Genomic DNA, 15,391 nt, shown 5'->3' with positions numbered 1-15,391 from the left:
TAATCAAGGGTCTTTGTAATTATGGTAAAGTAATTAAAATTAAGATAGTTCTAGATCTAGTTTCCCTATCACTAGGCACACCTTAAATTTTTTTTGACAGAGCTATTAAGATTAAATTATAAGTTATTAAAAGTCTAGATTAATTTTCTTGGAAAGAAGTCTAATGTAGGGAGACAGGAAAAAGGTAGTGATAAAATCCTCAATTGATAAATCCAGGTTCATACCTGAAGCCACTGCTTCATTACTACTGATAGGGCTTTGGCCAGTTACAGTTTGAGGAGATTGTAATATTTCTTTTAGGTATTTTGGGGGAAGAATGACAAAGTCACAGTTTTTCATCCTGCACTTTCATTCTCTGATCACGGTGTTTTAGAAGAATCTGGGCTTTACTTATTCACCAGGCTTTCAATAGAGAATCACATTAATCCTTTTAAGCTCCTTATTCTAATGATTTATTTTGTTGAAAACCATAGTGATCCTCCTTTGAATTTTAATGATTGCTGGCTATTCAAAGATTCATTGTTTTGACTTCCTGTCCTTACCTTTGTTTCCTACATGTCTGTGGGGAACACCTGTCTAATACTGGATCTGCCACTGGTTCTCACTGGCTTACCAGAGTCACTCAAGCCTATCTCTGAGTGTTAAGCTGAAATGCTGACTACTCATCCATGACAATAAATGTAGGATATATATTTGCAGAGATAGGCAGATAGACAGCAGCGGGACAGATAAATGATTGAGTCATTTTCCTTTGAAAATAATATTTTAGATCTGAGAGTATATTGTTACCATAATAGAAAAAATGGTTAAATTAGTATTCTCAATCATAAATCTAGTAAGATGCAGTATCTATAGAAAATCTAGTAGGTGAAAAGGCAGTAAAACCTTTACAAAGTACTGACCAACCATTTCTCAATCTGTTAAATGGCAGTTTGCTCTTTTCGAGGACATAATCGTGGTCGTTTTGTTCAGAAAGGGTTAACAAATGGAAATGGTCTGATACGAGCACTGAATTACATGTTATGTTTTCAAAATCTAGAATGTGGCTGTGTCACAGCCTTGAGTTTCTATTTTGCCCTCTGTGTAACCACACAGAGAATTCTTCCCTTCTCTTTTTACAGGTATTCATCTAGGAACATCATGGGTTTTCAAGAATATATTATTCTAATATGAGATTTTAACAACTACACTGTATTTATGCATAATACATTTTGTCCCTTATCTTCAGGCTTCTGGACTTTGATTCAGAATATCAGGAGCTCTGGGATTGGCTGATTGACATGGAGTCCCTTGTGATGGACAGCCACGACCTGATGATGTCAGAGGAGCAGCAGCAGCATCTTTACAAGGTTAGAGCTCCCCTTCCTGCCTTTACCTTGCTGTGGAAGATCTGATTAGCCTGACAAGTCCCTCTCTCTCAGGATATCTTTGCGTTTATTGTATGTATCATGGTGTCTATTAGAATTCCCTTCCCTGTCCCCAAACTCATTTCCATCCCTTGTGTGCTGACAGGCTGCACCGACATCATAATTGCAAGAAAGTTCCCTTTATCACATTCTATTTGGTGTAATTCTATAGAAGGACAAAGATTTATCTTCAAGATGAATAGCAATAAATGAAACTGCATTAATAAATAGACTGAAATAAAATGAAGAATAAATGGACTGGTAACATCTAACAAAATAGGTTTTGATTGGAGCACTCAGGAAGATTCTACCCACCCCTCAGATCTTCCCAGAGATAAAAAGAAATTTGCCTTCATTTTAGCTTGCTGCCACCAGAGTACAGAGCTCATCCAATTTAAGGTTTATTAGTGGCACATTAACAGACATTGTCATATTAAGTCAATACATTTTCATGTGATTTAAGAACACTGACTTGGAACTCACATATTGATTGAAGGCAATCTATTTGATAACTATCTATATTGTATTCCATGTCTGCTAATTCACCCCAAGCCTAGTGTATTTTACCAATTCTACTTAAATTGTCTTAGAAGTTTTTACAAAACAACTATGTGATTTTGACTGAAAAAAAAAATGGCTACAAGATTCACAGAGCCTGAAAAAGCTGCCGGAGAGGGAAGAAGGAATTTCTACTGAAATATCAGACCGCAGTAAATCTTTCTCATTTAGGCAATTTTTATTGGAGTAATTCTGACAGTTGTCATCCTTGAATTGCTTTGAGCATATGGCATATTTCAAAGAGCAGATTGTGAATCATAAAAAATAAAATTAATAACTAACCACAGAATCAGCAACAGTATAATGACAAGAAACAACTACCCACTAGCTTTTTAAAATTTCCTATAGAATTAAGAAGTACATCCAAGGTCAAATAAAAGTTGTCTTCTTTCTGCTTCAGTTTTACCAATTTATGTTACCTTTCCTTAATAAATTATTTCATATTTTGCCTCCTCTAAAGAAAGATGTTTATAGATTTCAAGAATCTGGTTGACTTTAATTAGTGTCCCTTAGGAATCATCTTAGTTAAGCAGAGATATAAGCTCTCCAGAGACTGGCAAATGGGAACATTTTACTCTCCAGAGGATTCTGTTCAACATTGATCAAGTTTGTTTGACTGTTAGCTGGTTCCTATATAGATAACTGTACACATTAACAGTATATCTTCTGGCATAACATACTATTAGAGTAATAATCTCCTGTTCTTCATTTTTGGTTTTGGCAGTTTTTTGGGGTTTGAACTCAGCACCTCACACTTACTATGCAGGCACTCTACCACTTGAGCCACTCACTCTACCAGCCCTAGAATAATAATCTCTAATGTAACTAAAGCTAGATGTTTTCACATTTCTTGTCAGAATCAGGAATTACATATGCAAAATGCTTATAAATCTATATTACTTTAGTGATAGAAAAATATTTTATTTTAAGCCATCATCTCAGAACTTATTGTATACTTGTGATGGCAAATAACATTTCTTCTTCATGCTTTTTGTATTTTGCATAAAGTCAGTATTTTTCAGAAACAGTGCTATTCTTTGTCAAAATAATATCCATGTAATTTATATCACAATTAATAAGAAATCACTGAACAAAAGGTACAGTCTTTTTTTCCTTGTGATTTCCTTATAAATGCTTTGCTTGATAATTCCAGTTCTGGCATATTGAAGGTCATTTTCCACCTAGTCGGTACTTCTTTCTGGGCTATAGTATCTTCCCAAATATTTTTCCATACTACGTTTTTTCTTTTTGTTGTTTTATCATTTTTACATTTACTTACATGTGTATACATTGTTTGGACCATCTCCTCTCCCCCCCCCATTCTGTCTTCTTCTTCTCTGATTTTGTTGAAAAGAAAACATAAGTGATAATAAGAAAGACATACCATTTTTGCTACTATGAGGTAAAGGTAGCTATACAGAGAGATTCCTAGCATTGCTTCCATGCGCATGTGTATTGCAACCCACATTGGTTCACCTCTATTAGACCTCTTTGCTGCTTCCTGGTCCCCTTCCCATAGTGGCCTCTGCCAGTTTAAGGTTACTATATTTGCTTCTCTACATTGAGCAAATCAACCACATTCAAGTTTGAGGTTTCCTTCCCTTTTCCTATTCCTCCCTTGCACATTCTCCCCTTAGCGTGTGACCCGTGTCCAATAATATTACCACATTTTTTAGGTCTAAAATCCACATATGAGGGAGAACATGTGATTTTTGGCCTTCTGAGCCTGGCTAACTTTACCTAAGATGATGTTCTCCAGTTCCATTCATTTACTTGTGAATGACAAAATTTTATTCTTCTTTGTGGCTAAATAAAATTCCATTTTGTATAAATACATTTTCTTAATCCATCCATTGGTAGTGGGGCATCTTGGCTGTTTCCATAGCTTGGCTATTGTGAATAATGCTGCAATAAACATGGGTGTGCAGGTGCCTCTGGAGTAACCTGACTCACAATCCTTTGGGTATATCCCTAGGAGTGGGATTGCTGGATCATATGGCAGATCTATGTTTAGTTTTTTAAGAAGCCTGCATATTGTTTTCCAAAGTGGTTGTACTAGCTTACATTCCCACCAGCAGTGTATGAGGATTCCTTTGCCCCACATCCTGGCTGACATTTGTTGGTGGTGGTGTTCTTAATCATAGCTATTCTGTCAGGAGTGAGGTGGAATCTTAGTGTGGTTTTTAATTCTTGACTCATGCCCTGTCACCCTCCTTCTGCTTTTAGGTGCTCAACATAGACCAGCACTAACTTCACACTTGGCTTATAAGGAAAATTAAACATCAAGTTAGAAACCGAGGGCAAATGTTACAGTTCTTTGAGAGCCTTTATGTGAGCCCCAAATTATTCCAGAAGTTTGGAAACCACCAAAGCAATCCTGATGCTATTGACTAAGGAGTCATTTTGAATGTAGTATGGCTTCTGAGTTAGAAAAACTGATTGAGGAGAATTAATTTCAGATCCTCCCCAAGAATCCATAAGGATTCCCAGTTTAGGCCAACATTTTCAATATCTTATTCCTCCATTCTAATCTGCTTTCCCAGGAATCAAATAAACTGATGACTTGGGGGCAGAGGATTTTAGCCTACTGATCAAAAAGATCCCTGAGGGAATAAAGCTTTCTAGTTGGTCCCCAGGCCTTCTTAAACTTTAAATACCATTTGAGACTACTAGAATCATCTTTAATCTTTATATTTTTGACCTCCCCAAATATCAATGTTTTATTAACATTTCTTATTAAGAACATTATTGATGTCGGGAGCATACAAATTCTTATTAGTTTATTGGGACCATCCCTTGCACTTTAGAACTACTGGCTATTCATGTTCCCTAGCTATCGCAACAACTCAACAGGACCCCCAACCCATTTTACAGCATTTTCAGTCCATTCTAACATATCTGTATTATCTTCGTTTCTTAGAACATGTGTTCACACCAAGCAAATGTCTCACACTTATATTCTATGCATAAATACTCTGAATATGGTTGATACTGAACTAACGGTTGAGTTAACAATTTAAGAGCTAGGACATAGCTCAGTGGTAAAGAAAGTGCTTGGCATGGGTGAGGCCCTGGGTTCAACACTAGCACCAAAAATAATAAAAAAGATGAAAATGGAACTCATGATATTTGGTACAACCGAAAAGGATGAGAATGATACTTTTAGGAAGATCTTCAGCTGTGTGATAGTAAAATCTCAGGAAACTATGGACCAGGATGGAATCATGGTTCCTACTATCCTGCATTTGAAACTCTTATTCTTTCCATGTGTGTCTCCCTGTATTTCATCACCCAACTCCTTTTCTAGACTGATTGCTACACTGAGATCCAGATTTATGTACTTATGATCCCCATTTGGAAATGTAGTTTAGAGAAAATCTAGTAAGATTTTCTAATAGTCAGAGAGAGTGAAACTTATTTAGCATTTTCAACATTAGGCACTAATTTCCTGATTCTACCTATCTATTGCTATAGAAAAATCACCTGGCTTTGACTCCTAAATATGGAGCTCCAGATGAATACCCTAGACTTTTCCATTCTACAAACCTCCCAAGTGGGGCATCTATTGTGATATTTTGTTTATCTAAAGCTGGCAAAATATACAAGAAAAATAATCAGATTTAATAGCCAAAGAATACAGTGATACAACCTGATGTAATTTAGAAAACTGAATACCACAATGAGTTATAATGTGTAAACCATTTCTTCTTATTTTTCAGATTATTAGAAATTTAAGACCTCCTTCTTTCTAATTAATAGTAAACTACAGGGTTTTGAAAGTAACCTGATTCTTATTAAAAATTAGCCATTCCCTTAAATATATTTTCTTCCTTTTTTTGAGACAGTGAGTTGTCTATCAATGTCTTCCCTATCCCTTTCTCTGTCTTGCTATACCTCTGAATAGGAACCTTCCTTACCTATTTTCTGATAAACATTGGCAGTATTGTCAGCCTAGAAAATACAAACATTGTCCTTTCTCCTTTTTACTTCCTCTGTCTGAGAATCGCTTCCAAGGAGATTTTGCTCCTACTCTCTCATTTTCTTTCTCTTCATTCTCTCTACCTTCCTAAGTAGGACAATTTAATTTGTCAAAAGTAACCACCGTGATTTTGAAAGTTCAGCTCCTATTTGGACTAGAGTTACGAAGGCAGAATTCATAATCACAGGGAGCTGTCACTCTGTTGGTCTGCATGTGCATTAACTATTAATGGAGAAATATTTAAAACCCACTTGCCAAGGAAAGCTTCATTTTTTCATTTCTACAGATCAAAGGTGGCATTATTCTTGGGATTGGGGAAGCTCAACCACCTCCTCCTGCATCCTATACATTTTATAGACTGAATGACCTGGAAATATTTCAGTGATCAGAGAGTCACTGCTCAGGCTGCTGCTTTTGCTGCTGTACTGATCACCCCAGTGCTTTAAGGGTGTATCCTGTCAAGGGCTACTGACCTATACCCAAAGTACTGGCAATTCTGTGACTGACTCCAGGATGCTCACAAAACACATTTGTGGATTTGTTCCTTGAGTGAATCCCTTAGTTGCTCCTCATCAATCAGATACCAGATTACATGACTTCTAAGGAGTTAAAAATAACCCATCCTGCTTAAAAATAATATTAAATGAGTACTAACTTCACTGAGACCTTTATACTTCCAGGAAACTAACATTGAAATTTTAATATTTGATTTTAAGGTTTGTTATTCTTATGGTTCTGCATTTTATGGGAAAAATACAAGTTTTCTGAATCTTTCTCCATTGGTATGAATATTATCCAAATGTCCCATGAATAAAAGGAAAAGGACCATTTGTTTTACATAATTCGGTGGTTTTTGAACATATTAATTACATTTTTGACTGGCTATGAATTTGAAGTTGCTTGTAAGAGTACATATGAAAATAATGAAATTATTTTTTGAATATGCTGGGTACAGTGTCAGAAGCCTGTGGTCCTCGCTACTCAGTAGGTTGAGGCAGGAGCTCGCTTGAACTCAACTGTTCTAGGCCAGACAGAGCAACAGAGCAAGACCCTGTCTCAGAGTTTTTCAAAAGACTATAAATACAAATAAGAACAAGAGAAAATATACAGAGACTGGAAGCTGCTTCTGTGAGAGGAGTAGATAGTGCCTGCACACAGATTGTAAAGTCCTACACGTTTGATAAAGATGATCCTAAAATTTTATTTGAGTTTCCTGTTGATGAAAGCAGAGAGGAAAATGTGCTCACTTGCATATTTTCCATGAGAAAAAAGCATATTACTTTCTTTGAAGAAAATAAGTTTATTTTGACACTTGGATATAAACATTTTTAATTTTTTAAAATTTCGTGGCTAAGGTTAGTATAATTGACAAATTTTGAATCACAGTATTTCTTGCAGTGAATTTGTGTCATAACAATTCTAACGTGTGAACTAACCAGTGTCAGCTGACTGTTGCCAGGTAATGTTTAGAAACTATGAACATAACTCTCACCAAAAGATGGCTCCTTTTGATGATAGTTTGGCCAGGTGACATTAATTAAGAGAGGTCATCAATGTTGTATGTTTGAAAAGAGGATAATAGGAAAGGGAGAGAAATGTAATCATTAAAAAAGAAAAGCAGACTGGTAGAATGGCTCAAGTGGTAGAGCTCCTGCCTAGTAAGTGTGAGGCCCTGAGTTCAAACCCCAGTGCCACCAAAAAACAAAACAAATAAAAAAGAAAAGCAAGCTGGCCACTGGTCACTTACATCTATAATCCTGACTACTTGGGAGGCTGAGATTGGAAGGATTGTGGTTCAAGGCCAATCCAGGCAAATAGTTCTCAAGATGCCATCTCCAAAATAGTGAACTTTAAGTGTGGCTCAAGCTGAAGAACAACTGCTTTGCAAGTGTGAAGCCTGAGTTGAAACCCTAGTCCTACTGAAAGAAAGAAAGAAAGAAAGAAAGAAAGAAAGAAAGAAAGAAAGAAAGAAAGAAAGAAAGAAAGGCAGTTGAAATTAGTTAATACAAAATTAATCGAACAAACAAAAAGGCAGTAAGAATGAATTAAAATGATGGGAAAGTGGAGAAATAGATAAGAAAATGCTAAAAAATACAAACAAATTTTTAAAATTTAAATAATGAAAGAAAAATTGACTTAGAAATGGTTATCAGAAAAAAGAGTAAATTTTAAAGGACTCTAGAGAGTTTGGGTCCATGTTTAAAAAAACAAGTATTGTGACTATTAAAAGAAACATATATGGAATAGGATTAGATATTCTGAGGAATAAAAATAGATGAAAAGAAGATAAATGGGACATAGCTGACTTTTTATTTCATAACTATTGATGCCAAAATTGTGTTGTCATAGCTATGAACTGATCATGGAAAACAGATTAATCATGCTATGCCTATACTTTATAAATTCACAAATTTCAAACCTCTGGCATAGATCCTTTTCATTTTGCTCTGGACTGAATTGATCTAAATAATTTCAGATGTTTCTTGATATCCTATGACTGAAGTTGAACTTCTAAAAATGTAGTACTCATCTGCTTTATAGTCCAGATCATTGTAGCTAGGCTTAAAATAGAAAAAAAAATCCATTAACTTTAAAATTTATTTTTCATATTTTGGTTTATAGAATAGAAATATGCATCAAAAATTAAATTCTGTTAATTAGGCCTTATATTGGAATTTCAGTACCAAGTTTTACATCTGTATTGTTCAAAATAAAACAGATTACTAGTTATTGAAGCAGTCAAGATAAAAATGTACCAGAAATATCAGGTACAAGAACTTCATGATAATTTTTTACTTATTTTTCAGTGGATTAATTGTATAGCCTAATTGTATATTAGATTAAAACTCCATTAAGATAAGAAGCATATGCTTAAAATCATTATAATATTTCAAATAACATTACGTAGTCATTTTTAAAGTGTTCAGAATGGAAAAACCTAGGCTATCCACACTGCTATCTAGAAATGAATTTGTTGTTCCATTTTTATTAAAGTTCAAAGAGTCCTTAGATTAACTGTCATATTAATTTAAGCTTTGATGAATCACGGTTTGGCATGAATACTTGAATATATATTTTTTCATTTTTAGTTTTCTTTTCTTTCTTTTTTTCTTTGAGGGAGGGCAAAACTCACCCTTAAAATGTTAAGGAAAAGAAAAAGTAAATGAATGTAGTTTCTGAACAATATATGAAACACTGTTCATGCTGGAGCCTATAATTCCTATTTAAATCACTTTTTTAAAAAGTGGGGGGAGGATGTTCAGAGAATAGGATGCCAAGAAATAGTTGGCTGTGTGAGTGGAGGAGAAAGGAAGAGAAGCCCGCCAGCAGTTTTTGTCTCCAGCGGGTGAGCTACTGTCCGGAAGGTGCGTTGGCTCTCTGGCTTGGCCTCTGCTTCATTGTGCTGCTTGTACTCTCTCTGGCCTGGCCGGCTCTGGCCTAGAGTGGATCAAACAAGCTGTGGGGAAAGTTCCCCTCATTTGCATCACTTCTAGACAGCCCTGTCGTACTCTTTGCTGACAGGAAATCACTGTCTTTGTCACCTTTTCTCAGGGCCCTCCTTTTGGCAGAGATGGGCCATGTGACCACTCTTAATCACAACAACAGGGCTGGCTCGAGACTCAATGACATGTTTTCCTCAGCACTTCAATAAATGGGGTAGAGGAGTCACTAGGAAATGACTACATTAATTTTAGAGTGAAAAGATAATTAACACTTGAAGGACTAATGCTACAACCTATGGAATTATTATTCAAATTGAAGTTAATTTATCAAAAACTTGTGAAAACTATCTTCCCTAATGCAACTGTTTAAAAAAATAAGCCTTGAATAGTGAGAGTTGAGCATGTTAGAGGGAGAATGGAAAGAAGGCAGGGACAGAGGGTATTTGGATAGAGGGAAGAGAGGAAGAAATGGGGAAAATGGAGAGGGAAATCATAGCAAGTATTAGTTATGTTTGCAAAAGCAACTTAAATGGGCTAAACCTTCAACTTTTGGAGCCAAAGGCTGGAGCATGTAAACGCGTACTTAGATGATATGAATAGGACACTGGCAAACAAAAGCAGCAGTGTGCTCCTAGAAAACTGTGCTTAAAGGAGTTTCCTTAGCAACAGAAATGCAGTTCCAAAAGTAGACAGAACTTTCCTCAGAAAACATACTATTAATAACAACCTTCCGGAACAACTTGGAACAATTCTAGGACTTGGCAAAAATAATGCCAAGTGTTCTGCAAATTAATCTAATGCATAGTGGTTATATTTCTCTTGTCTGTGTTCTGCTGGACCCTGCCTAGAACTCATTGCTTTCCAGTGGCACAAAAGTGCAAAATATTTCTAAATGCTGTCATGGTGAAAGGAAACCAAAAGAAATGCTAGTGGCCAATAATTATATTCAGCCCTTGGGAACCTACCAAGAGATCTTAGTTTGAGAAGATGAGTATATTCCAGGAAATCACTCACTTTACTCATTCACTTTCATATCTCATTCCAACAAATACCCTTCCTTGAACAAAACTTGATAAAGGGTTAAGAACCTGAGACTTGCTGTGATGTGAAGCACATCCAAGGCCATTGGTTATATAATGTAATATTTCACTAAATATGTGCTGAGTGTGAGTTTTGAGAGCATCATCATTTCTTGTCAGCCCAGAGAATAAACTAATCTTGGGTGTACCTGAGCAATGGGAATCCTTTGAATTCTCCTGATGGCTATGTTTGCCAGCCAAGAAAGGCAGTGTTCCCCTCCTCTAACCTTTTTTGAATCCTTGGATCTAAAGGTTAAAAGTAATCAATATCTCATTGTGCTGCTTGGTTTCAGGGTAATAAGTAATAACCATCATGTTAAAATCCAAATGATTACAGATTGCACTGAAATGAGTTGACCTGGTAGGGAGATTTTATTCATTGCAATCAGGAAAATCATTAGAGTTTGCTAATAAAATTTTGGATTAGATTGCAAAAAATGTCAACCTTTAACTTTTTGAGCTTAATTAATTAATTAAATGGGAGTGTGTAGTATTCCCCTCCGATGTTAAGCTGAGAGCTTTGGCTTTATCCCCTGATATTTGTAGGTTTCTTTCTGATTTCTATAAGATAAATTAGAGAGACATTTAAATTCCTAATAAGAAAGGGCATTTGGTTCACTGCCATCACTGGCCCTTGAACTATTCAATACTGTGTATAAATTTCAGGTCAGCAACTTAATGGAAATGTTCCCCACCTCTTTTTTTTTTTAACATTTTGTATTTTAAAATTATATTTAGTGGTTATATTCATATTCAGGCTAACATGGTTTGAATCTAGAAAAAAATGTGATGTTTGATTAAACTTTATGGACAACTGTGATTTTCATTAATTTTGTTTAAAAAGAGTACAGTTCCAAAGTTTAAAGATGAAAACCAAGTATTCTCATTGAGACCGGTATTGATATAAAATGACAAATATTAGGTTTAATGTTTCATGTAATTATATCAGGAAGGCATTACTTATCATAATCATATCCACAAAGAAGTGTATTAGATATATATCCTGTCAACTCCAAATATTTTCTCTTTATCATCATTCTAGTTTTACAACTTATTAAAATTTCATGCATGTCATTCCTAAGGCAGGAAGGAAGGGTTAGAAGTTACCTAAAGTACCACAGTTCAGACTTATATGACAGCCACCTTCTTAACTATTCCATCACTATGGCAAAAGAGCAAAAGGAGCTTTTGAGTGTTTCATTCTGGCCATTAGTTCCTCCATCTGGAGGAGGCATATGTCAGTTCCACTCAGAATCATTGGTCAGAGCTAAAGGCATGGACCTTACCAACTTCAAAGTGGGTGGAGAAATGCAGTCCTACCATGTGCCTGATTGGCAGTCAGCTAGAAATATTTGTTGGGCTGAACCAGTAACTATCAGAAGAGCTAAGTAAGCAAGTCCAGGTTTGGACAGCCTGAGTAGCTCTAATGCCTATGCGCGTCTTTCAGATGCCCCGTTACTACTCACTACTTCCCCATGTCCTCTTCTCTACCTCAGGTAGAGTTCTTGCAAGAACGTTTTTTTCTTCCCTCTACATGAGTTTTCTGTGCTAAGATAGAAAGAAGTTCCAGAATGTTAGCTGGTACATCTGCAAAGAAAACATGATGGACTTGGATCAGCTCTTTAGCAATCACCTGGATGTTCCCTGAAGCCCTCAAACTTTCTTAAGCACCCCAGCACTCTGGAGGAAATGTTGTCATGTTGAGCCTCACAGGAGCCTCCTATCTTCTGTCAGAGTCAGGAAGCTAAGGCTGAAAATATTTATGCTTTTTGGTAGATGCACTACAGGCATCATTGCCCTAGGAGGATTCAACCTCATGGATCCTGTTATTGCCAACAGAAGTTACTGAAGAAGGGTCCCTGTGGAGCAATGCTCTATAGGAACAGTACTTAGAGAAAAACCATTTTCCAGTCCTGTCAAGGAAGCAATTTCAGTTCTCAGAAACAAGGGCATTCCTAAGCATATTTTTAGTAATGTGGGCATTTGTGAAGCTCATACATTCTTAAACTAGGCACTTCTGTGGCACTCTATCCCTAATGAGGCACACTGGAGTAAGCTAAGAGAGAAAGAGTGGTATTCCTGTCGAACCTTAATTCATTTACATAAGACACAAGACACATTGACACAGACACATACACACATGTGTGTTTATGTATGCATCTCTTTTTCTGAGCTAGGAAAGAGCCACCAAGCTAATACCCTTATTGCTTGTGGGTTGATTTCAGTTTTACTCCTAAACTTTCTTGTACTGAGATCTAGCATTTCTCCAGAAAGATAGCTATACACTTTTGAAACGCATCTGAACTTATGTTTCAGCTCCTCTCATAAGTAGTTGATTCCATATGCTGGTGGACACTTGAATAAAGAAAATTTATGATTTGTGATTTTTGACTTGCTGTTTTAGCCATTAAAAACTGAGACGTTTGTGGAAGAAGTACACACACATTTACATGTGAACACATACACATATGTATATGAAGTATTGATTTGTTTAATTAGAAAAATCTTTCATCAGATTTGAATTTGATGAAACCAGATTCTTTGGACCAGATATGCTGATGGTCCCAAGACATTTAAATCATGCATATATAAATAACTTACAGAATTCCTTCATATTTGCCACGTTTCAGTCTGGAGCACATTTCTACATTATAAATCTTGACATACTAAGATTTTGCTACCTTTATTACAGTAGTACTATCCCTTTTACTACTCATAAGTGCCTCCCTGAGAAAGCCTCCTTGAAGATAATTAACTTTGAGTTCTGTGCTATTAATTAAATGCATATTTTTAATAATGATAGATTTCGACTTGGTGGACCAAATTTGAGAATGAGTGATTATAATTTTTGGTAGCCTCTACCTTCCAAGAGGCAGGTGTCATGTCCATGGTATTCATTGCTTATCTTTAATGGCAATCACAATGCTTGACACATAATAGAAACTCAATAAGTATATTTTTAAAACATATCCACCAAGACTTATTTAATAACTTAACTCTGTCAGTCAGAACCGTGTTATCATTTCATTACCTTTTCAAGAAAACTATCCTATTTTTATGCTGTAGTAAGAAATGTAAAACTTCATGGCCTGTTATTTTGTATGTAAAATGAACCCCAAAATCCCTCTCCTTGAAAAACCAAAATATAGTAAGAATAGTTTTTTTTTTTTTTTTTTGGCAGTACTGGGGCTTGAACTCAGGGCCTACACTTTGAGCCACTCCACCAGCCCTTTTTGTGTTAGGTATTTTAAAGTTGGGGTCTCCCGAACTATTTGCCCAGGCTGGCTTTAAACTGTGATCCTCCTGATCTCTGCCTCCTGAGTAGCTGGAATTACGGGCATGAGCCACCAGCACCCAGCTAAGAATATTTCTTAGTACTCAGAGTACTCAGATTTGATTAGGTTGATATTAGGGAAGAAAGACAGTGGTAGGGAATGTACAAAAATGTACATCTGATCACTATAATTCTATGGGTAATCTCTAATATCTCAAGCCAAACATTCTTTGATATATTCATGATTATTTAGACACATACTAGTATGATTACTTATTTTGGTCTTGTGCAAGCGTAAGACCCAAAAAGTCAGACAATAAATATGTAGGTGAACATGAATAGTCATGAGAAATGGTAGGTAGCATATGTTCTTCTCCCATAGTTTGGCAGGAGAGTTATTGGCACATTCATTGCAGAAAATTAGACTTAACTTCAGGTGTCTGTGTGTGTTTCTGGAAAAAAAATGTAATCATTAAAGGGGTGAGAAAAACAATAATGAACTTGGACTTGGGTTGGCTGTTTAAGTCCAAGTCTATCATGAAGGGGGAGGGGAGGAATCTAAAACAGCAGCTCATCTTAACAAAGCAGTAGCTAATTCAGAATATGAATGCTTAAAAAATTAAATCTCACTGTTATAATGCTAGGAGACAACTGAAACACGTTCCCATATTTTCATTTTAAAAATGTTCGTGCTAGTCAGAATTTTTAAAATAATTGTCATATATGGCCATTTACTATATATTTTTTACTTAGCAACTAATTGTGAGCTTTGAGTTTAAGCAATTACGATATATCGCTTAAAAATAGAATTTGATGAAGATTTGTGATGAGTTCATTTCTTGGCTCTATTTGTGTCCTTGACATCCTCTTGGGTTTACTGTCCTTGCACTGAACTTGGTCCTTCCTTAGCTTTCCTCAGTTGGGACAAAACATGCATGAAGAGCATTCCTGCCTATGATTTTGCTTTCCTCTTCTTCACTCTCATCTGCCTGGTGGTGATAAAGACTATTCTGTGAAACATTGGTTGTCTTATAAACCATGGAGCAAAAATCCTCATGTTCACTAAAACATAAGTGTAAATGATTCTCTAGGCTTGAGCTAATTGAAGTCTTCCACAACATAGAAATAAAGCAGAATTCAAATTTGGCTAGCATTTTGTAATCCGTGCTTTGATGATAGTTTCACAAGGCTCCATCATCCAAGTTTAGGTTAGAAAAAGAAAGAAAGCATGCAAACACCATCAGAAGCCTTTTCTGTTTACAAAAAGGTCCAGGGATACCATGAGTAATACCAGAAATCTCACGTGACAGCCAGCACTTATGGGAGTTTTGAGCTCACCAAGTTCAAAAATTCTAGAAAGCTGATTGGAGCACAGAGTCTAATCTAAAAAAAAAAATTAACTGTAATGAACAACTGTGTTCTGAGTCCATTGTCTACACTGCTGCTCAGATCTGTGTCCTGCTTGGGTGACATCTCCCCAGGGCTAGGTAATATTTGGCACTCAAATATTTCACAGTTTCTGAATTGAATCAGGCTTAATGACTGTTTTCTCCTAAATATTCCAAAGTTAATCTCTTAGAGCTTTTGTATAGTTATTCAGTTCCATGGAAAATGAGAATTTCAGTGGAGTTTCAGGACTGCATGTGACCTTG

At 36.0% G+C, this 15,391-nt stretch overlaps 1 protein-coding gene across 5 annotated transcripts in view; it reads left to right on the top strand.

Moving 5' to 3' along the window:
- The window catches only part of Akap6 (A-kinase anchoring protein 6), a 515,042-nt gene that overhangs the window by 386,542 nt on the left and 113,109 nt on the right, over positions 1-15,391 (top strand). For all 5 annotated transcript variants that reach the window (XM_074068188.1, XM_074068190.1, XM_074068191.1 and 2 more), the window contains one exon: positions 1,229-1,349. In XM_074068188.1, the coding sequence (XP_073924289.1) occupies positions 1,229-1,349 (121 nt within the window). The remainder of the gene's footprint in view (positions 1-1,228; positions 1,350-15,391) is intronic.

The sequence above is a fragment of the Castor canadensis genome, chromosome 3, assembly GCF_047511655.1.
Source record: "Castor canadensis chromosome 3, mCasCan1.hap1v2, whole genome shotgun sequence".
In the NCBI taxonomy this organism is placed as follows: domain Eukaryota; kingdom Metazoa; phylum Chordata; class Mammalia; order Rodentia; family Castoridae; genus Castor; species Castor canadensis.
Note: the sequence above shows the minus strand (reverse complement) of the source record. Positions and strands in the feature narration are given on the sequence as shown.